Raw genomic sequence first — 24,240 nt, forward strand, 5'->3', positions numbered from 1 at the left:
TTTAATTTCTGCCTGATTAGATCTAAATTCTGCAGTCATGAAGTCTCTTGAGTCCTTTATGGTTTTTTCTAGAGCCACCAGTAGCTGTAAAATAGTGCTTCTGAATTGGCTTTCTGACATTGAATTGTAATCCATATTTTGTAACTCTGTGGGAGAGTGGGCTGTTTCTGATTCTTTTTTTTGAGGGGTTTTCCTTCTAGTCATTTTGCTCAGTGCAGAGTGGCCAAAAACAAGTTGTATTGAGAAAAGGAGAAAAAGAGAGAGAAGGAAAGAAAAGAGAAAAAGAAAAAAGAGAAAGAAGAAAAAAATAGGGGAAAAAGAGAAGAAAAAGAAAGAAAAAGAAAGGAGAAAAAAGAAAAAAGGGGGGGTGGGGGAAGCAATCAGAAATCAAGAAGAAAGAGAGAAAAAAAAGCACAAAAAAAAAAAGAAACAAAAAAACAAAAAAACAAAAAACAAAAAAAACCACGGGGGAGTATCTTCCGATTCTGTGTAGTTTAAGTCCCTTGACTTCCCTTGGAACTGGTCCGTCTCGCTGGTCTTCTGGGGGAGGGGCCTGCTGTGCTGATTCTCAGGTGTTGGCACTTGGGGGAGCTGCTCTGCCCCTGCCTGGTGCAGGGCTCGGTGGGGGTTGTTCACCCCGTGAGGCCCCGGAGGAAGCCACAGTGGCGGGGGCAGCTCTGGGACCCTGGATCCAGCCCCCGCAGTAGCTCCGGGGCTCTCCTTCTGCAGGGCCTGGGGGCTCCGGCGCGGGGCCGCTGATCTGCTCAGTTCCAGGCAGGAGCGTCCTCGCTGTCCTGGGCCCTCCCGGCCTCTGCCTGTCCCGGGGGAGGCCGGATCCTGGGCTGTGTCCCGGCGCCCTGTGCTCCGGGGCCTGCGCTGTTGGATTCGCGCTCCCTGCGGTGCAGCCCCCTCCGCGGAGCCGCCGCCCGAGCCCCTCCGAGCTGTTCCCGGAGCCGCGCAGCCCCCTCCGCGCGGAGCTTCTTCCTCTGCACGAGCCGCCGCCGCTGAGCTGTTCCCGGAGCCGCGCAGCCCCCTCCGCGGAGCCGCCGCCCGAGCCCCTCCGAGCTGTTCCCGGAGCCGCGCCGCCCCCTCCGCGTGGAGCTTCTTCCTCCGTCCGAGCCGCCGCCGCTGAGCTGTTCCCGTAGCCCCGCAGCCCCGCAGCCCCACAGCCCCCTCCGTGGAGCCGCCGCCCGAGCCCCTCCGAGCTGCTCCGGGCCCCGCCGAGCGCTGCAGCCCTTAGGGAGCTCGGCGCATCTCCCGGGGCGCAGTTCCTCTGTTACTGTCCCAGGGAGCCCGAGGGCGTCCCCGCCTTTCTGGGGATCCTGCTCCAATTCCCGGGGAGCCCCTTTCCGCGGGGAAGGTTGGTGCAGCTCCTGCTCCTCCGGGACGGGGCTCTCCTGTCCTGGGGACACTCGCCCCGGCCTCAGCCCAGCTCCTCGCGGGGCCTACAAGAAACTTTTAAACAAACTATCAAATTGTTTTCCAGAGTACCTGTGCTATTGTGCATTCCCACCAAAAATGTAGGAGAATTCAAATTACTCTGTCAACACTTGGAATTATCACTATCTTTTTAAAATTTATCCATTTCAGTATGAGTGTAAAGGATTCTCCTTGAAGTTTTAATTTGCATTTTCCTAATGGCTAGTGATGTTGAGCATTTTTTCTTGTGCTTTTTTTCCACTTTTTTGGGGAAAGTGTCCATTCAAACCTTTTGCCCATTTTTTATCATGGTGTTTGTTTTCTTATTTTTCAGCTTTTAGAACACCTGCATATTCTGAATACAAGTCCTTTATCAGATACGTGTTTTGCAAATATTTCCTCTCAGTCAGTGGCTCATCTTTTTATTTTCTTAACAGTGTTCTTTTGAGAAAACATTTTAAATTTTGTTCAAGTCTAATTTGTAAATTTTTCCTTTTATGTATTTTACTTTTGATGTCATATCTAAGAACTTTGCCTAAGTCAAAGTGACATAGGTTTTCTCCTACATTTTAAGAGTTTTATAGTCTTGAATTTTACATTTACATATATGATCCATTTTGAATTTTTTATGTTGTGAAGTGTACATGTTGCAGTGATATCTAGTTGTTCTAGCACCATTTGTTGAAGAGATTGTAATTTTTACCAGTGAATTACCATTATATTTTTGTGTAAAAACCCATAGATCATCTTTATGTGGGTCTATTTTTAAAAAATTTTTATTTATTTATGATAGTCACACACACAGAGAGAGAGAGAGAGGCAGAGACAAAGGCAGAGGGAGAAGCAGGCTCCATGCTCCGGGAGCCCGACGTGGGATTCGATCTCGGGTCTCCAGGATCGTGCCCTGGGCCAAAGGCAGGCGCTAAACTGTTGCGCCACCCAGGGATCCCTATGTGGGTCTATTTTTGTATTTGATTTTTTTCTGTTCCATTGGGTCTTTTTGCTGCTACCACATTGTATTGACTATTGTGTAATTATAGTATGTCTTAATATTGGACAGATACTGTCTTCTGACTTTGATTTTCTTTTTCAGAATTTTTCTGGCTATTGTAGTTGCCTCATTTTTCCATATAAATTTTAGAATCAGCTTGTCTATATCTACAAAAATCTTGCTACAACTTTTTAAAAGATTTTATTTATTTACTTGAGAGAGAGTAAGAGTGAGAGAGCAAGAGCAAGAGAGCACAGAGGGAGAGGGAGAAGCACACTCCCCACTGCGCAGAGAGCCCAGAAGCCTGAGATCATACCTTAGCTGAAGGCAGCCGCTTAACTGACTAAACCACCGAGGTGCCCCAAGCCTGCTACAGTTTTAATTGGGATTGCATTCAACCTGTATACCAATTTGGGGAGCATTGAAATCTTAACAATATTGAGTCTTCTGACTCATGAACGTAGTACATCTCTTCATTTATTTAGGACTTCTTTGATCTTTTTCATCAGTGTTTTGCAGATTTCAGCATACAGACCTTATATATAGTTTGTTAGATTTATATCTAGCTATTTATTTTTGGAATTATTGTTTTGGCAAATATTGTAGGTGGTACTGTTTCTTTTTATTTTGGTTTCCCAACTGCATTGCAAATGTATAGAAACACAATAGATGCTTGTGTGTTTATCTTGTGTATTGTAAACTAGCTAAACTCACTTATTAGTTCAAAGAGTTTTTGTAAATTCTTTGAATTATCTATGTAGACAATCATGTCATCTGCAAATCAAGATAGTTCTATTTTTTTCCAGAATGCCTTTATATTTTTTCTAGCACTATTGCATGTGTTAGGATTTCATTATGATATGTGATAGGAGTGATATGAGAAGTTGTGGTTAATAGAAAAATTACTGGTAAGAAGGTAAGTAATGGCGATTTTTCAAGCCAATTTAGGCTGAAGATAACAAATGTGTAATCTCAATTGTGTTATTTGTAATAAGTTGCAATCAGTATTTGTAATCTGTTGTGTTATTTTTGTAGTAGTTCTCAGCAGCCTTGGTATAGGAATGGAGAAGGCAAATGGATTGAATCTGGAATTTTTTTCTGGCTGAGGCAATGGAGTTAGGGAGATAAAAATATTGGCAAGAAATGCCATTTGCAACAACATGGATAGACCTAGAAAGTATGATGCTAAGTGAAATAAGTCAGTCAGAGAAAGACCAATATCATATGATTTCACTCATTTTTGGACATTTAGAAACAAAACAAATGAACAAAGAAAACAAACAAACAAACCCTGGACTCTTAAATACAGAGAACAAACAAGAGGTTGCCTGAGGGAAGGTTGTGAGGGAGGGGTGAAATACATAAAGGGAAACAAGAGCACAACTTACCTTGATCAGCATTGAGTAATGTATTCAATTGAACCACATTGTACATCCGAAACTAATTAACACTACTTTATTATGCTTCAAAAAATATATTGGCAAGAGAGAAACTGAAGGCTCTCTCCAGTCAAAGCTGGGAGTAACCATGTAAAAATTTAATTTTCACTTATATTTTTGTTACATTTTCTTTCAGTGTTTTTCTACATAGCTATATTTTAATACTTAACAGTTTTAAATTAAAATTTAAAATGTAATTTTAGAATCCTTTCAAGGTTTATCCATATCTTAACATATATTCTTTTGGTTGCCAAATAGTATTCACTTGTATGGATATTCCACATTTATTTATTTATTTATTTATCAGCAGATAGACATTAGAGTTGTTTCCACATTTTGGCCATTATGAATAATGCTGTTGTAAACATTTATGCACAAGTTTTTGTGTGGACATATATTTTCATTTCTCTTCATTATATACAAGGACTAGAATTTCTGGGTCATGTGGTATTTCTATGTTTAACATTTTGAAAGACTGTCAAACTGTTTTCCAAAGTGATTGAATCATTTAACACTCTAATCAGCAATGTGTGAGGTTTCTGATTTTTCCACATCATTGTCAACACTTGTTATTTTCTGTCTTTTGGATCCTAGTGGATATTAAGTGGTATTTTGTGGTTTTGATTTATATTCTTCCAATAGCTAATAATGTTAAGCATCTTTTCATGTGCTTGTTGACCATATACCCATGGAGAAATATCTAGTCAGATACTTTGTTGTTTTTTTAAATTGGATTTTCTTTTTATTATAGAATTGTAAAAGTTCTTTATATATCCTGCACACAAGTTTCTTATCAGATATTTGATTTGCAAATATTTTCTCATCAAATGCCACATATATAATTCCATGGGATCATGAATTATGTGGAATGTCCAGAATAGGCAAATCTCTACAGACAGAAAGGTAGATTAGTGGTTACCAAGAAGTGGGATGGAAGAATTGAAAGTGACTGCTAAAGAGTATGGTATTTCTAAATATTCCAAATTAATTGTGGTGATCGTTGTGTAGCTTTGTGAATATCTTAAAAATCACTGAATTGTACATTTTAAGTGGTCAAGTTATATGGTATTGTGAATTATATCACAATATAAGCTGATGCAAATATACCTTTAAAATTACACTGCATTAATATGGCTTTTTAACATAACTCTATTAATTGTTCTTCAAAATACTTTTATTGGTGTAATATATTTCATCATAATAATGAAGGAATTTATTTCACCATTCCTCTATTGTTAGATATTTAGCTTTGTTGCTACTTTTCTGGTGTTATGATAAGTTGATAATAAATAGTTGTGCAGGGACGCCTGGGTGGCTCAGCGGTTGAGTGTCTGCCATCGGCTTGCGGCTTGATCCCAAGGTCCTGGGATTGAGTCCTGCATCAGGCTCCCTGTGAGGAGCCTGATTCCCCCTCTGCCTATGTCTCTGCCTCTCTCTGTGTGTTTCTCATGAATAAATAAATAAAATCTTTAAAAAATAATAAAATAAAAAACCAGTTGTGCAGATCTCTGATTATTTCATTAAAGTACATCCCTAAAATTTGGTTATCAGAAAAAATTATATGAACATTTTATGGGTTTTTATATGTTACTAAATTTCATAAAAACGATGAATGAATTTAAATTTATAACAGCACCTGTTTCAATACATCCTTACCAATACTAAGTACTATAATTTATAAAAATTGGCTATTATGGTAAACAAAAAGTGATATTTTGGGTTATTTTAATTTGCATTTCTTTGTAGTGAATTTGAATAATTTTCATGTTTATTCTTCATTTTAAATTTTTTTGTTGATTGTTTGCATTGTTTACTCATTTTCTAATGGTTGTATTTTTTTTCCTTTCTGATTGGCAATATCTTTGTAAATTAAGGGTGTTAAATTTTGAGTGTTACATATTTTGCAAATGTTTCTAGTCTTTTCATATTGAAGGAAATATTTATAATTAGTGCTTTTTATATAAAAATTAGGGCAATAATGTCTTATTTACCTACAAACATTTTAAGCAAATTTAAAAATATGTCAGCAATTGTTAATTTCAAATTGTAAATAAATGGTCATTTAATTTAAACAATTTTGGGGAGATGGAGCATTATGCACATGAATTCTATGGAGTGTTATGGACATGAATTCTATATAAGGTCTACAGAAATGGAAACACATTATAAGGGCTATTAGTCAAGTTGTATAAATTATATATAGAACTTCTACTTATGTGAATAATATGAGGGTGAAAAATTTAATATCTTACTCACCAGAGCAAGAACTTAATTCTTTTCTAGTCTGCCCCTTAGCAGTCCAGGCAACAATCTATATGCCTCCCTCAGAATACTGACCTGAGAGATGCAGGAAATGTGTAAACTACTATGTTTCTGTTTCCATGGTGAGAGATGATGAAGCTTCTGGATAATCTGAAAGGTTGAAAAGTGAAGGTGATCAAATGACCCTTTTTATTTTATGGGCAGGTATTATTTCACTGGTATATTTCATTTTTTTTCAATCCCTGGAGACAGTAGATATCTGCAGATCTCTAAAGACTGGTGTGCTATCCCAAAGCATTTGTAACCAGTTGAGATTTTCATATTCCAAAAGTAGTCAGGTTGATGTACTGTAAAAGAAGATTATTTTATTTATAAGCATTATCTGATCTATAATAATGGCAGGTATTAGACAGCTGATAACAACTCAACATCATCTGGCTTTAATGGGATGCTTTGGGTCTTGCTACTCAAAAAATTATCCTATTTCATGTTTTTCTACTGGACATATTGAAATAGCTATTAAAGTACTTTTGCTGTTGCTGTGTTTCTAAAAAGGACTAAGGCATCCAGAAAGCAAGAGGCTTTAGAATTAACAAAGAACATCATTTATGGTACACATGTTTTTGTTTCTAATATGAGCATTTTGGAGTAAAGTACTTTTGAATCAGCTTGCTTAATGTACTGATAATCACTTTCTTTATACTCCTTGCATAATATTATACTTAGCAGTTTGAGATTTAAAAAAACAAGCTGACGGGGAAAGAAAAGTGGTGGTGGAATAGGGAGACTCTGGGCATGTCTTGTTCCATGAACACAATGAGATAACCATCAAATCATTCTAAATACCCCAGAAGTAGAACTGAAGACTGACAGAACAAACTCCACAAATAAAGGAAGAGAAGAGGTCACATCAAAAAAGGTAGGAAGTGGGGAGACATGGCTTGTGGGAGAAATGGATTACAGGTGCTGCAGAGGGGAGGGAGCCATGTTTGTAGAGAGAAGCATGCTTGCGCACACGTGCATGCACACGCAGGAGAGAGAGACACACACAGGGGAATGCACAAGAATGCTTCCCCAAAGCCATTGGCTTGGAAAAGGGGAGGAGCTGAATTTCATGAATTCTTGCAAAAAGCAGAGCTTAAAGCCTGGAGTTTTATTTATTTATTTTTAAATTTTTAAAATAAATTTATTTTTTATTGGTGTTCAATTTACCAACATACAGAATAACACCCAGTGCTCATCCCATCAACTGCCCCCCTCAGTGCCCATCACCCATTCACCCCCACCCCCCGCCCTCCTCCCCTTCCACCACCCCTAGTTTGTTTCCCAGAGTTAGGAGTCTTTATGTTCTGTCTCCCTTTCTGATATTTCCCACACATTTATTCTCCCTTCCCTTAAGTTTTAAAGGTCAGTAAACTTGACTGGGACAGAGCCTGGAGGGCACTTTGCTGCTCCTGGACAGAAGACAGGTTGGGAAAACAATGATCTGAAGAAAACCCAGAGCACATGGGGGGAGATTATTAGCTCTTCTCAGAGCATATCTCTGAGAGGCAGCATTCACAGAGATGCCTCTCCAGGAAAAAAGGAGTTGGCCTGCATCATTTCCCTCCCCCACCCATCAGCATAAATACAGAGTCACCTGTTGGAAACACAGCAGTGCCTACCCTGGCTGTCTAACTTGCTTATATGAAGCTCCACACCCCTGCACACTGGTAGGACTGCCCTTTTCAGTCACACTTGCCTCAGTCCCAGTGTGGTGAGCCCCTCCCCCAGAAGACCGGCACAAACCCCTGACCAGACCATGTTTCCCAACCAGAGAGTTCTGCAGGGCTTCAGTTGTGGTAAAGGTGGTGTCAGATCTCATTCCACAAGAAGACCAGAGCACACCTAGTTCAAACTCTCATCATTCAGGACAGGAACCAAACACTAAGGAGAGACTGCAGACAACTGGCCTGAAGGATAGAGAAGCCTAAACACAACAGCAGAGTACACAAAGCACACATCAGAGATACTCCCTGAAGGGCTAATCCCTGGGCACTACATAACCCCTTTGTCATAAAGCCATTACATTCAAGTGGCATAGGAGACATAACTGGCTTTTCTAACACAGAGATGAAGGCAGAGACTTAGACAAAACATGAAGACAGAGGAATTTATCCTAAATGAAAAACAAGATAAGGCCATGGCCAGAGATGTAAACAAAACAGATGTAAGTAACATGACTGATAGAAAATTTGAAGCAACAATCAGAATAATTACTAGGCTTGAGAAAAGAATGGAAGACATCAAGGAATCCCTTACCACAGAGATAAAAGAATTAAAAAAAATCAGCAATGAAGAATGCAATAAATAAGATTGGAAACAGGCTTAAGGCAATGAATAGCAGGCTGCAAGAAGCAGAGGAATGGATCAGTGACCTAGAAGACAAAAGAATGGAAAGTAACGAAGGTGAACAAAAGAGAGAAAGAAGAATTAAGAACACAAAAATAGACTTAGGGAACCCAGTACTTCATCAAACATAATAATATTCATATTGTTGGAGTCCCAGAAGAAAAGAGAGAAAAGGGGCAGAAAATTTATTTGAAGAAAGAATAGCTGAAAGTATTTCTAACCTGGGGAAGGAAACATATCCAGATTCAGGAAGCACAGAGGATTCCCATCAAAATCAACAAAAGCAGATAAACACCTAGACATTTCATAATTAAATTTGCAAAATATAGTGATAAGGAAGAAAATCTTAAAAGCATCAAGACAAAAGAAGTCCTTAATTTACAAGGGAAAAACCATAAGGCTAGTTGGGGATGTCTCAACAGAAACTAGGCAAGTGACAGAAAGTGGCATGTTATATTAAAAGTGCTGAACGGGAGAAACTGGCAGCCAAGAATACTCTATCCAGGAAGGCTATCATTCAGAATAGAAGGAGAGATAGTTTCCCAGACAAACACTAAAGGAGTTCATGACCATAAAACAAGTCCTGAAAGAAATATTAAGAAGGACTCTGAGTGGAAAGGAAAAAAACAAAAGTAAAAAGACAAGAAAGGAGGGGTGCCTGGGTGGCACAGTCAGTTGAGCATCTGACTCTTGGTTTTGGCTCAGGTTGTGATCTCAGGATTGTGAGATGGAGCCCTGTGTCAGGCTCCAAGCACAGAGTAGAGTCTGCTTAAGATTCTTCCTGTGTCTCTCCCTTCTGCACTCTCTCTAAAATCAATTAATCAATCAATCAATCTTAAAAAAAGACAAAGATCAGAGAAAATCTCTAGACACAATGAAAAAAACAAGTAACAAACTAGTACTAAATACATATCTATCAATAATTAATCTGAATGTAAATGCACTTAACACTCTAATCAAAATACATAGGATGTCAGATGGATAAAAAACAAGACTCATCTACATGCTGGCTATAAGAGACTCACTTTAGACCTAAAGACACCTGCAGATTGAAAGTGAGGAGATGGAGAAAAATTTACATCACAAATGGATGTCAAAAGAAAGCTGGAGAGAAATACTTTTTTAAAGGATTTATTTATTTATTTATTTGAGAGAGAGAGAGAGAGAGAGAGAGCGCAAGTGGGAGGGGAAAAAGGAAAGAATCTCAAGTAGACTCCCTCCCCATTGAGTATGGAGCCTTACGTGGAGTTTGATCTTATGACCCTGAGATTATGACCCCAGCTGAAATCAAGAGTCAGATGCTTGACCAACTGAGCCACCCAGATGCCCCAAGAGAAGTACTTATATCAGACCAACTAGACTTTATTTTTTTAAAGATTGATTTGTTTATTTTAGAGAGAGCATGGGCAGGGTGGGAGAGGCAGAGGAAGAAGGAGAGAATACCAAGCAGACTCTCCACTGAACCAGGAGCCTGGTGCAGGACTAGATCCTAGGACTCTGAAATGATGAGCTGAGCTGAAGTCACGAGTCAGATGCTTAACTGACTGAGCCATCTAGCACCACCAGACAAACTACACTTTAAAACAAAGCCTATAACAAAAGATGAAGAAGGGCCTATATAATCATAAAGGGGACAATCCAACAAGAAGATCCAAAAATTCTAAGTATTTATGCACCCAATATGGCAACACCCAAATTTGTAAAACAGTCAATAACAAACATAAAGGAACTAATAGATACAAATACAATATTAGGAGACTTTAACACCCCACTTACATCAGTGGACAGATTATCTATACAGGAAAATAAACCAGGAAACAATGGCTTTGAATGACACACCGGATCAGATGGACTTAACAGATATATTCAGAACATTCTATCCTAAAACAGTGGCATACACATTTTTTTCAAGTGCACATGGGACATTCTCCAGAATAGATAACATACTAGGTCACAAATCAGGCCTCAAAAAAATACAGAGAGACTGAAATCATACCATGCAACCTTACTGATCACAATGCTATGAAATTAGAAATCAGCCACAAGAAAAAGTTTGGAAAAATACATGCAAAGTTAAACAACATGCTACTCAACAATGAATGGGTCAACTAGGAAATTAAAGAGGAAATTAGAAAATACACGGAAACAAATGACAATGAAAACACGATGGTCCAAAACCTTTGGGAAGCAGGAAAAGCAAATGCAAGAGGGACATATATACCAATAAAGGCCTTATTCAAGAAGCAAGAAAAGTCTCAACAACCTAATCTTACACCTAAAGGAGCTAGGAAAAGAACAAATGAAGCCTAAAGCTAGCAGAAGGAAGGAAATAATAAAGATTAGAGCACAAATAAATGATATAGAAACCAAGAAAATAATAGAACAGATCAATGAAACCAGGGGGTATTTCTTTGAAAACATTAATAAAATTGTCAACCTCCTAGCCAGGCTTACCGAAATGAAAAAGAAAGGACCCAAATAAATACAAGCACAGATGAGAGGATAAAAAACAATCAACATGACAAAAATCCAAACAATTATATGAGAATATTATAAAAAATTATTCCAACAAACTGGGTAATGTGGAAGAAATAGATAAATTCCTAGAAACTTATACACTACTGAAACTGAAACAGGAAGAAATAGAAGACTTGAATATACCAATAACAAGCAGAGAAATCAAACTGAATCAGTAATAAAAAAATCTCCCAACAAATTCAAGGACCAGATGGTTTCACAGGTGAATACTATCGAACATTTAAAGAATAATTGATACTTATTCTTCTCAACCTGTTAAAAAATAGAAAAGGAAGAAAATCTTCCAAATTCATTCTATGAGACCAGCATTACCCTGATACCAAAACCAGAGGGAGACACCATTGAAAAAGAGAATCAGGGGCCAATATCCCTGATGAACAAGAAGGTTAAAATTGTCAATAAAACACTAGCAAAGCAAACCCAACAATACTTCAAAAAAACCCAAATAATTCACAATGATCAGTTTGGATTCACTTCTGGGTTGCAAGGATGGTTCAATATTTGCAAACAAATCAATGTGATACACCACAATAAATGAAAGGATAAGAATCATATGATCTTTTGAATAAATGCATAAAACGCATATGACAAAGTTCCACATCCACTCATGGTAAAAAGCCTCAACAAAGTAGGTGTAGAGGGAACATACCTCAACATAATAAAGGCCATAGATGAAAAACCCACAGCTGACATCATATTCAATGGAGAATTACTGAGAGTTTTACTTCTATGGAAGGGAACAAGACAGAGATGTCCACACTCACCACTATAATTTAACATAGTGCTGGAAATCTTAGCCACTGCAATCAGACAACAAAAAGAATTAAAAGGTATCCAAATCAGCAAGGAATAAGTAAAATGTTCAGTATTTACAGATGACATAATACTTTGAATAGAAAACCTGAAAGACTACCAAAAAATTGCTAGAACTGGTACACAAATCTAGTAAAGTCACAGGATACAAAATCAACATATAGAAATATATTGCTTTTCCACACATCAATAATGAAGTAGCAGAAAGAGAAATCAAGGAATCAATCCCATTTACAATTGTATCAAAACCCATAACATACCTAGGAGTAAACCTAACCAAAGAGGTGAAAGACCTGCATTCTGAAAACTAGAAAATACTGATTAAAGAAATTGAAGATGACACAAAGAAATAGACATTCCATGCTCATGGATATTGGAAGAACAAATATTGTTAAAATGTCTATACTACCCAAAGCAATCTATGAGTTTAATGCAATTCCTACCAAAATACCATCAGCATTTTTCACAGAGCTAGAACAAACTATCCTAATATTTGTATGGAATCACAAAAGACCCTGAATAGACAAAGAAATCTAAAAAGAAAAGTAAAGCTGGAGGCATCACAATTCTGGACTTCAGGTTATATTACAAAGCTGTAATAATCCAAACAGTATGGTATTGGCACAAACACATAGACGAATGGATGAATGGAACAGAATATAAAACCCAGAAATGAACCCATAACTATGAGGTCAATTTATCTTTGACAAAGCAAGAAAGAATATCCAATGGAAAAAAGACAGTGTCTTCAACAAATGATGTTGGGAAAACTAGACAGCAACATACAAAATAATAAAATTGGACCACTTTTTTATACCAAAGGCGAAAATAAATTCAAAGTAGATTAAAGAACTAAACCCTGAGACCTGAAACTTTAAAAATCCTAGAAGAGAATAGCAAATTCTTTCTGGATATGTCTCCTGAGGCAAGGGAAAGAAAAGCAAAAACAATAACAACAACGACAACAACAAACTATAGGGACTTCATCAAAATAAGCTTTTGCACAATGAAGGCAACAGTCAACAAAACTAAAAGGCAATCTATGGAATAGGAGAAGATATATGCAAAATGACATATCTTATAAAGGATTAATATCCAAAATATACAAATAACTTATAAAATACAACACCCAAAAAACAAAGAATCCAGTTAAAAATGGGAAGAAGGCATGAGTAGATATTTTTCCAAAGAAGATGCCCAGATGGCCAATAGACACATGAAAAATGGTCAATATCACTGATCATCAGGGAAATGCAAATCAAAACTGCAAAAAGATATCACCTCACATCTGTCAGAATGGCTAAAATCAACCACACAAGAAACAGCCAGTGTTGGTGGAGATGTGGTGGCGGAGAAAGGGGAACCGTCTTGCACTATTGGTGGGAATGCAAACTGCTGCAAGCTGCTCTGGAAAACAGTATTCAGGTTCCTCAAAAAGTTAAAAAATAGAAATAACCTACAATATAGCAATTGCAATCTTAGGTATTCACCCAAAGAATACAAAAATAGGAATTCAAAGGGATACATACATCCTGATGTTAATAGCAGCATTATCTACAATAGCTAAATTATGGAAATAGCCCATGTGTTCATCAATAGATGACTGGAGAAAGAAGATGTGGTGTGTGTGTGTGTGTGTGTGTGTGTGTGTATACAATGGAATGTTAGTCATAAAAAATAATGAAATCTTGCCATTTGCAAAGACATGGATGGGGCTAGAGAGTATTATAGTAAGCAAAATAAGTTTGTCAGAGAAAGGGAAATATCATATGATTTCACTCATGTGGAATTTAAGAAATAAAACAAATGAGCAAAGGGGAAAAAAAGAGACAGAAAGAGGCAAACCATGAAAACAGGTGCTTAAGTATAGAGAAGAAACTTATCTTACCAAAATGCAGGTGGATGGGAGAATGGATTACATAGGTGATGAGGATTAAGGTGTGCACTTGTTATGAGCACAGGGTGATATATAGAATTGTTGAATCGGGGGGGAGGGGCAAGATGGCGGGGGGGGAGGGGCAAGATGGCGGAGGAGTAGGGTCTCCAAGTCACCTGTCCTCAACAAATTACCTAGAAAACCATCCAATCATCCTGAAAATCTACGAATTCGGCCTGAGATTTAAAGAGAGACCAGCTGGAACGCTACAGAGAGAAGAGTTCGCGCTTCTATCAAGGTAGGAAGAGGGAAAAAGAAATAAAGAAACAAAAGGCCTCTAAGGGGGAGGGGCCCCGAGGAGCCCGGCTGAGGCGGGGGCGAGTGTCCCCAGGACAGGAGAGCCCCGTCCCGGAGGAGCAGGAGCTGCACCAACCTTCCCCGCGGAAAGGCCTCCGAGGAATTGGAGCAGGATCCCCAGAAAGGCGGGGATGCCCTCGGGCTCCCGGGGACAGTAACAGAGGAACTGCGCCCCGGGAAGATGCGCCGAGCTCCCTAAGGGCTGCAGCGCTCGGCGGGACACGGAGCAGCTCGGAGGGGCTCGGGCGGAGGCTCCGCGGAGGGGGCTGCGGGGCTCCGGGAACAGCTCGGCGACGGCGGCTCGGGCGGAGGAAGAAGCTCCGCGGAGGGGGCGGCGCGGCTCCGGGAACAGCTCAGAGGGGCTCGGGCGGCGGCTCCGGGGAAGGGGCTGCGGGGCGGGAGCGCGAATCCAACAGCGCAGGCCCCAGAGCACAGGGCGCCGGGACACAGCCCAGGATCCGGCCTCCCACAAGGACAGGCAGAGGCCGGGAGGGCCCAGGACAGCAAGGACGCTCCTGCCTGGAACTGAGCAGATCAGCGGCCCCGCCCGGGAGCGCCCAGGCCCTGCAGACGGAGAGCCCCAGAGCTACTGCGGGGGCTGACTCCAGGGTCCCAGAGCTGCCCCCGCCACTGTGGCTTCCTCCCGGGGCCTCACGGGGTGAACAACCCCCACTGAGCCCTGCACCAGGCAGGGGCAGAGCAGCTCCCCCAAGTGCTAACACCTGAAAATCAGCACAACAGAGCCTTCCCCAGAAGACCAGCTAGACGGACCAGTTCCAGGGGAAGTCAACGGACTTAAAGAATACAGAATCAGAGGATACTACCCCGTGTTTTTTTTTTTGTTTTGTTTTTTTGGTTTTTTGTTTTATTTTTTTGTTTTTGTTTTGTTTTGTGCTTTCTTTTCTTTCTTTCTTCTTGATTTCTGATTGCTTCCCCCACCCCACCCCACCTTTTTTTTCTCCTTTCTTTCTTTTTCTTTCTTTTTCTTCTCTTTTTCCCCCTTTTTTTCTTCTTTCTCTTTTTTCTTTCTCTCTTTTCTTTCCTTCTCTCTCTTTTTCTCCTGTTCCCAATACAACTGGTTTTTGGCCACTCTACACTGAGTAAAATGACTAGAAGGAAAACCTCACCTCAAAAAAAAAGAATCAGAAACAGCCCTCTCTCCCACAGAGTTACAAAATCTGGATTACAATTCAATGTCAGAAAGCCAATTCAGAAGCACTATTTTACAGCTACTGGTGGCTCTAGAAAAAACCATAAAGGACTCAAGAGACTTCATGACTGCAGAATTTAGATCCAATCAGGCAGAAATTAAAAATCAATTAAATGAGATGCAATCCAAGCTAGAAGTCCTAACGACGAGGGTTAACGAGGTGGAAGAACGAGTGAGTGACACAGAAGACAAGTTGATGGCAAAGAGGGAAACTGAGGAAAAAAGAGACAAGCAATTAAAAGATCATGAGGATAGATTAAGGGAAATAAATGACAGCCTGAGGAAGAAAAACCTACGTTTAATTGGGGTTCCAGAGGGCGCGGAAAGGGACAGAGGGCCAGAATATGTATTTGAACAAATCCTAGCTGAAAACTTTCCTAATCTGGGAAGGGAAACAGGCATTCAGATCCAGGAAATAGAGAGATCCCCCCCTAAAATCAACAAAAACCGTTCAACACCTCGACATTTAATAGTGAAGCTTGCAAATTCCAAAGATAAGGAGAAAATCCTTAAAGCAGCAAGAGAAAAAAAGTCCCTGACTTTTATGGGGAGGAATATTAGGGTAACAGCAGAGCTCTCCACAGAGACCTGGCAGGCCAGAAAGGGCTGGCAGGATATATTCAGGGTCCTAAATGAAAAGAACATGCAACCAAGAATACTTTATCCAGCAAGGCTTTCATTCAAAATGGAAGGAGAGATAAAGAGCTTCCAAGACAGGCAGGAACTGAAAGAATATGTAACCTCCAAACCAGCTCTGCAAGAAATTTTAAGGGGGACTCTTAAAATTCCCCTTTAAGAAGAAGTTCAGTGGAACAATCCACAAAAACAAGGACTGAATAGATATGATGACACTAAACTCATATCTATCAATAGTAACTCTGAACGTGAACGGGCTTAATGACCCCATCAAAAGGCGCAGGGTTTCAGACTGGATAAAAAAGCAGGACCCATCTATTTGCTGTCTACAAGAGACTCATTTTAGACAGAAGGACACCTACAACCTGAAAATAAAAGGTTGGAGAACCATTTACCATTCAAATGGTCCTCAAAAGAAAGCAGGGGTAGCCATCCTCATATCAGATAAATTAAAATTTACCCCGAAGACTATAGTGAGAGATAAAGAAGGACACTATCTCATGCTCAAAGGATCTATCCAACAAGAGGACCTAACAATCCTCAATATATATGCCCCGAATGCGGGAGCTGCCAAATATTTAAACCAATTAATAACCAAACTGAAGAAATACTTTGATAATAATACACTTATACTTGGTAACTTCAATCTAGCCCTCTCTATACTAGATAGGTCTTCTAAGCACAACATATCCAAAGAAACAAGAGCTTTAAATGATACACTGGACCAGATGGATTTCACAGATATCTACAGAACTTTACATCCAAACTCAACTGAATACACATTCTTCTCAAGTGCACATGGAACTTTCTCCAGAATAGACCACATACTGGGTCACAAATCGGGTCTGAACCGATACCAAAAGATCGGGATAGTCCCCTGTATATTCTCAGACCATAATGCCTTGAAATTAGAACTTAATCACAACAAGAAGTTTGGAAGGACCACAAACACGTGGACGTTAAGGACCATCCTGCTAAAAGATGAAAAGGTCAACCAGGAAATTAAGGAAGAATTAAAAAGATTCATGGAAACTAATGAGAATGAAGATACAACCGTTCAGAATCTTTGGGATGCGGCAAAAGCAGTCCTGTGGGGGAAATACATCGCAATACAAGCATCCATTCAAAAACTGGAAAGATGTCAAATTCAAAAGCTCACCTTACACATAAAGGAACTAGAGAAAAAGCAACAAATAGACCCCACCCGCAGCAGAAGAAGACAGTTAATTTAAATTTGAGCAGAACTCAATGATATCGAGACCAAAAGAACTGTGGAACAGATCAACAGAACCAGGAGTTGGTTCTTTGAAAGAATTAATAAGATAGATAAACCATTAGCCAACCTTATTAAAAAGAAGAGAGAGAAGTCTCAAATTAATAAAATCATGAATGAGAAAGGAGAGATCACTACCAACACCAAGGAAATACAAACGATTTTAAAAACATATTATGAGTCTCTCTTTAAGAAGGGAGACAGAACATAAAGACTCCTAACTCGGGGAAACGAACTAGGGGTGGTGGAAGGGGGGGGGGGGGGGTGTTGGAGGGGAATGGGTGACGGGCACTGAGGTGGACACTTGACGGGATGAGCACTGGGTGTTTTTCTGTATGTTGGTAAATTAAACACCAATAAAAGTTAATTAAAAAAAAATAAAATATTAAAAAAAAAAAAAAAAAAAAAAAAAAACATATTATGAACAGCTGTACGCCAATAAATTAGGAAATCTAGAAGAAATGGACGCATTCCTGGAAAGCCACAAACTACCAAAACTGGAGCAGGAAGAAACAGAAAACCTGAACAGGCCAATAACCAGGGAGGAAATTGAAGCAGTCATCAAAAACCTCCCGAGACACAAGAGTCCAGGGCCAGATGGCTTCCCAGGGGAATTCTATCAAACGTTTAAAGAAGAAATCATACCTATTCTACTAAAGCTGTTTGGAAAGATAGAAGGAGATGGAGTACTTCCAAAGTCGTTCTATGAGGCCAGCATCACCTTAATTCCGAAACCAGACATAGACCCCACCAAAAAGGAGAATTACAGACCAATATCCCTGATGAACATGGATGCAAAAATTCTCAACAAGATACTTGCCAATAGGATCCAACAACACATTAAGAAAATTATTCACCATGACCAAGTAGGATTTATCCCCGGGTCACAAGGCTGGTTCAACACTCGGAAAACAATCAATGTGATTCATCATATCAGCAAGAGAAAAACCAAGAACCATATGATACTCTCATTAGATGCAGAGAAAGCATTTGACAAAATACAGCATCCATTCCTGATCAAAACCCTTCAGAGTGTTGGGATAGAGGGAACTTTCCTCGACATCTTAAAAGCCATCTACGAAAAGCCCACAGCAAATATCATTCTCAATGGGGAAGCACTGGGAGCCTTTCCCCTAAGATCAGGAACAAGACAGGGATGTCCACTCTCACCACTGCTGTTCAACATAGTTCTGGAAGTCCTCGCCTTAGCAATCAGACAACAAAAAGACATTAAAGGCATTCAAATTGGCAAAGAAGAAGTCAAACTCTCCCTCTTCGCTGATGACATGATACTCTACATAGAAAACCCAAAAGCCTCCACCCCAAGATTACTAGAACTCATACAGCAATTTGGTAGCGTGGCAGGATACAAAATCAATGCCCAGAAATCAATGGCATTTCTGTACACTAACAATGAGACTGAAGAAAGAGAAATGAAGGAGTCAATCCCATTTACAATTGCACCCAAAAGCATAAGATACCTAGGAATAAACCTAACCAAAGAGGTAAAAGATCTATACCCTAAAAACTATAGAACACTTCTGAAAGAAATTGAGGAAGACACAAAGAGATGGAAATATATTCCATGCTCATGTATTGACAGAATTAATATTGTAAAAATGTCAATGTTACCCAGGGAAATTTACATGTTTAATGCAATCCCTATCAAAATACCATGGACTTTCTTCAGAGAGTTAGAACAAATTATTTTAAGATTTGTGTGGAATCAGAAAAGACCCCGAATAGCCAGGGGAATTTTAAAAAAGAAAACCATAGCTGGGGGCATCACAATGCCAGATTTCAGGTTGTACTACAAAGCTGTGGTCATCAAGACAGTGTGGAACTGGCACAAAAACAGACACATCGATCAATGGAACAGAATAGAGAACCCAGAAGTGGACCCTGAAATGTATGGTCATCTAATATTCGATAAAGGAGGAAAGACTATCCATTGGAAGAAAGACAGTCTCTTCAATAAATGGTGCTGGGAAAACTGGACATCCAGATGCAGAAGAATGAAACTGGACCACTCTCTTTCACCATACACAAAGATAAACTCAAAATGGATGAGAGATCTAAATGTGAGACAAGAGTCCATCAAAATCATAGAATAGAACACAGGCAACACCCTCTTTGAACTCGGCCACAGTAACTTCTTGCAAGATACATCCACAAAGGCAAAAGAAACAAAAGCAAAAATGAACTATTGGGACTTCATCAAGATAAGAAGCTTTTGCACAGCAAAGGATACAGTCAACAAAACTAAAAGACAACCTACAGAATGGGAGAAGATATTTGCAAATGACGTATCAGATAAAGGGCTAGTTTCCAAAATCTATAAAGAACTTTTTAAACTCAACAGCAAAGAAACAAACAATCCAATCATGAAATGGGCAAAAGACATGAAGAGAAATCTCACAGAGGAAGACATGGACATGGCCAACATGCACATGAGAAAATGCTCTGCATCACTTGCCATCAGGGAAATACAAATCAAAACCACAATGAGATACCACCTCACACCAGTGAGAATGGGGAACATTAACAAGGCAGGAAACAACAAATGTTGGAGAGGATGCGGAGAAAAGGGAACCCTCTTACACTGTTGGTGCTAATGTGAACTGGTGCAGTCACTCTGGAAAACTGTGTGGAGGTTCCTCAAAGAGTTAAAAATAGACCTGCCCTACGACCCAGCAATTGCACTGTTGGGGATTTACCCCAAAGACTCAGATGCAATGAAACGTCGGGACACCTGCACCCCGATGTTTCTATCAGCAATGACCAGAATAACCAAACTGTGGAAGGAACCTCGGTGTCCATCGAAAGATGAATGGATAAAGAAGATGTGGTTTATGTATACAATGGAATATTACTCAGCAATTAGAAACGACAAATACCCACCATTTGCTTCAACGTGGATGGAACTGGACGGTATTATGCTGAGTGAAATAAGTCAATCGGAGAAGGACAAACAGTTTATGTTCTCATTCATTTGGGGAATATGAATAATAGTGGAAGGGAATATAAAGGAAGGGAAAAGAAATGTTGGGAAATATCAGGAAGGGAGACAGAACATAAAGACTCCTAACTCGGGGAAACGAACTAGGGGTGTTGGAAGGGGAGGAGGGCGGGTGTTGGAGGGGAATGGGTGACGGGCACTGAGGTGGACACTTGACGGGATGAGCACTGGGTGTTTTTCTGTATGTTGGTAAATTGAACACCAATAAAAATTAATTAAAAAAAAAGAATTGTTGAATCACTATATTGTACACCTGAAATTAATATTATACTGTATGTTCACTAACTGAAATTTAATTAAAGACTTAGAATGAATGAATGAATGAATGAATAAAAAGGTAGCAGTGATTGTCCCTAATAGTTTTTGGTTAGTACATTCTCCTTTATGAAATCAATGTGCCATTCAGAGTACTTCCATAACTGTTCCATGGTGGGCACAACATTCTGTCTTATCTGGAATCCCAGGTTTAAGGTGTTCTTTCCCTTAGGTCTGAACAGAAAGCAACTGTATTGATCCAGCTCTTCAGTGAAGGATATATAGAAAATAACTCATGTTTGTCAAACATCTTGAAGAGAAAAATAGGCAGTAAATGCTTAAGCATACATCTCATTCTCACCTATAGATTTCTACCAAAAAGGTGATTGATAAAGTGTGAAAGGCAATTCTGGAAGTGCAATGGGCTATCTGCCTTTCTGCTCCTTGCTGATGGTTGGTATTTCAGAATTTGGTAGGTATGATTTGACAATACACTTTTTCAGAAATTGACTTAGTATTCTGCTAAATGGGTTTCGTTAGCTTTTTACCACTGCAATGCACACTCTTATTTGGCACAGAATGCGTCCTCCCAGCCATTAATTGATCAGGCTTGCAGACATTGAAGCCTGAGCTGAAAAACTGGATTATCAACTTCATGGTATCACTCCTGGCATTGATCGAGCTAAGGCAGCAAAGGTAGAGTCATCATGTGGTGAGGACTAAATTGAAAAAAAAAGCAGATACTTCAAAAAGTCATGCTATGCGTAATAGAAGACAAATGAAGAATTTGGGAAGTCAATTTGACTTCTACTATCTCTACCTATACTGCTTTCCCCACTCCTACCTGCTCTTGATGCCTGTGTTGTAGTGATTTCATCATTTATTCAATATACTTCTACTTAAACCAAGAATGATGTAATTTTAGTATTAGTGTATTCTCAGTATTCATTCTCTTTCTGTATCATTCTAGATCTCCTCCTTTACTTTTAAAATTCTATATTCCTGGATACCATGGGAAATGACCATAACAGTATGTGTATACTTCTTTCTAGTCGTTGGTTTTCAGAGATGGGGAAGTGTAGGGAAATGGACACAGTGTGGAATCTGGAAGAACCTAGTGAGTTGAAACTGCTTCATGGCCTTATATAAGTCACCTTATCTCTTCAGCCTCACCTTTTTCATCTGTAAAACAGGGAAATACTCTCTCATCTACAGTATTTTTATGATGCTCTCACCCAAATTATGAGTATCCTCTAAGGCTCTGTCATTTACACTCTATATTTCTCTTTTTCCATTCATTTCCTTATCCTTATACATGCATCTCATATTGCTTAGGTGATTCCAAATTTCACATTTATCTCCTTTTGCTAGCTTTATTTTCTCCCTTGATGATCTACATTTCTCATAGGTTTAACTGCCATCTCTATATGAATGAATCCCAGATCTCTCTAGCCAATGGGACTATTTCCAGTTAATTAAAATGTATCCTGACTGATTCTTCTTCATTTCTAATGTTACCACCAGTCATGAAGCCATTGTGACATATGCCCAACTATCTATTGCTCTTTCTGGTTTTTGTATCTCCAAATTTCAATCCATCCTGCATACTAGTAACTAAGTTATCTTTATAAAATTTATGTTTCTTTATATCAATATTACTCAAGACCAAAGTTAATAGCGATTTCTTTTTGTATCAAGTCTAAAAAGCCCTCTACCATCTGTTCATATCTTACATCTCTAAGATTACTTCCCACAACCCACAATGCCAACCTTTAAAGGAATGGATGGTTTCCTCAGTGAACTTGCCACATTCATGTCATACTTCTTACCTGCAATGTTGTTTCCTTATTTCTAGCATCTATCCAGATGTTACCATCCAAATAACATATAGTTTAAGTACTGTCTCTTCCTCATAAGTTTCACTACTATAGCCCTTTATTAATATGATCAGTGTTTAAGCATCACACATGCTTACCATGTGTGCCACAAAGTACTTAGCATGGGTCTAAGCCTACATTAGTTATGTAATTGCTATCATCACTTTTATGGCAATGTGCACATTAAGGCTTGTGTTAGACTTGTGTGCTTTTCCTATCCTTCCTTACAATTGCAAATTACTTGGGGGCAGAGGTCACCTATCATTTATCTTCGTATCCTTCCACAGTACCTTGTCTGAGGTGTACCTTCAGGAAATGTTTTCTGAATTAAACTGATTGATTGGAGACCTTCAGTATTTCAGGGAAATGTACCAATTCAGAACTGAGTGTTGGACACTTCAAGTAAATTGGTAAAATGAACATTCATGATATTATTACATGAGTTAAGTTTTTCAGAAGCTGTAGGTATGGTCACTTCCTTCTTACCTAGAAACTAGGGAAGAAGTCACTTGGAAAATGCCTAGTTACCTAAAGGGTAGTCCCTCCATACCTTAGTGTATTATGTTTGATACTTTCAGGGATGAGACCTAGAATTTCTACTCTCAAGTAAAGTTAAATGATGAATGTGAGAATAGTTTGTTTATAGCCCAGTGGTCAAAATGCTAGGTGGATGTGATAAGAGGTAACAACTGGGTGTACTTAGGAGAATATTTGATTAAAGATATTTTATTCCACAGTAAGGGAGGCATATTTATAATGTGAATTTACAGTGGCTGCTCAAGTATAATATTTCTTCAAAAAAGAAAAAGAGCCATTTTGTGAAATATATCTAGTTGTGGTTATTCAGTGTGACTTCTAATTCCTCAGTATCAGATGGGATCACAGGACATCACACCTTAGAGCTGAGGATAGCTTAGAGATCATGCAATTGAAACTGAGGTCCAGAGAAGAGAAGGGACTTTCTAAAACTCATTCATTAAACCTAGTGGCAAAGCTGGGAAATGATTCCCATGCCAGGGCTTTATCCATGTTTTTTCATCATTCTATTTCTGATGAAAAAGGCATAGGAACTGAGATAATTTTTAAAATGGACCTTAAAAAGGTCTATAAACTTATAAGTAAATAGCAAAGAAGAGACAGTGATGAAGGGTTTGGACTTTGGAGCCAGATTGTCACTTATTAGCTATGTGACTTTGGGCTTCTCTACATTTGAGTTTCCTCATTTGTAAAATGGGGTTATTTAATATTTACAATTCATAAAATGTTTATGACTCTGAAATGTGACAATGTCTATAAATTACTTTGCATAAAATAGCCATTCAACAAATGTTAGTTGTACCCTTAGAATCAAGCAGTTATCTACATGCAACCTTAGTTTGCTAGGGCTTCAGAGAATAATGAAATAAAGGTGACAATGTTTCTCGAATCAAGGAATTCCCATCCAGTCCCTTACCATCCAAATTCTTTGTTGGAACCAGGCTACTATCTTCATCACTTAGCTTGGGGTCTCATGCATTACTTGTGATTTATGTGTACCTTCTACCTCTTCCTTCCTTGCCACCAATCTAAGTTCTATCTAATCTTTTCTGACTAGTCCAGCTCATAGGAATCACTCCTCTTTGAATATATATATATATATATATATATATATATATATATATATATATATACTTCTACTCATTTGGTCAATATTATATCCTGTATTGTGTTTTGTTAAGCAAATTTTCATGTATGTGTCTTATCTCCTCAAATAAATTTAACAAATGTTAGTTTCTCCCTCTCCCCTGTCCTTTACCTAAATATCCTTGGTCAATCAACCAGACATTCTCCCCCAAAATGGAACTAATGCCTGTAAACATTCTGAATAATGGAAAATAGCCTTTA

General features: G+C 39.0%; 1 protein-coding gene across 1 annotated transcript in view; it reads right to left on the reverse strand.

Moving 5' to 3' along the window:
- Nucleotides 1-24,240, reverse strand: part of ZDHHC15 (zinc finger DHHC-type palmitoyltransferase 15) — a 203,462-nt gene that overhangs the window by 12,842 nt on the left and 166,380 nt on the right. The window contains exon 11 of the mRNA XM_041742288.1: nt 6,187-6,261. Within this exon, the coding sequence (XP_041598222.1) occupies nt 6,215-6,261 (47 nt within the window). The 3' untranslated portion in view covers nt 6,187-6,214. The remainder of the gene's footprint in view (nt 1-6,186; nt 6,262-24,240) is intronic.

The sequence above is a fragment of the Vulpes lagopus genome, chromosome X (genome assembly GCF_018345385.1).
Source record: "Vulpes lagopus strain Blue_001 chromosome X, ASM1834538v1, whole genome shotgun sequence".
Lineage (NCBI taxonomy): Eukaryota > Metazoa > Chordata > Mammalia > Carnivora > Canidae > Vulpes > Vulpes lagopus.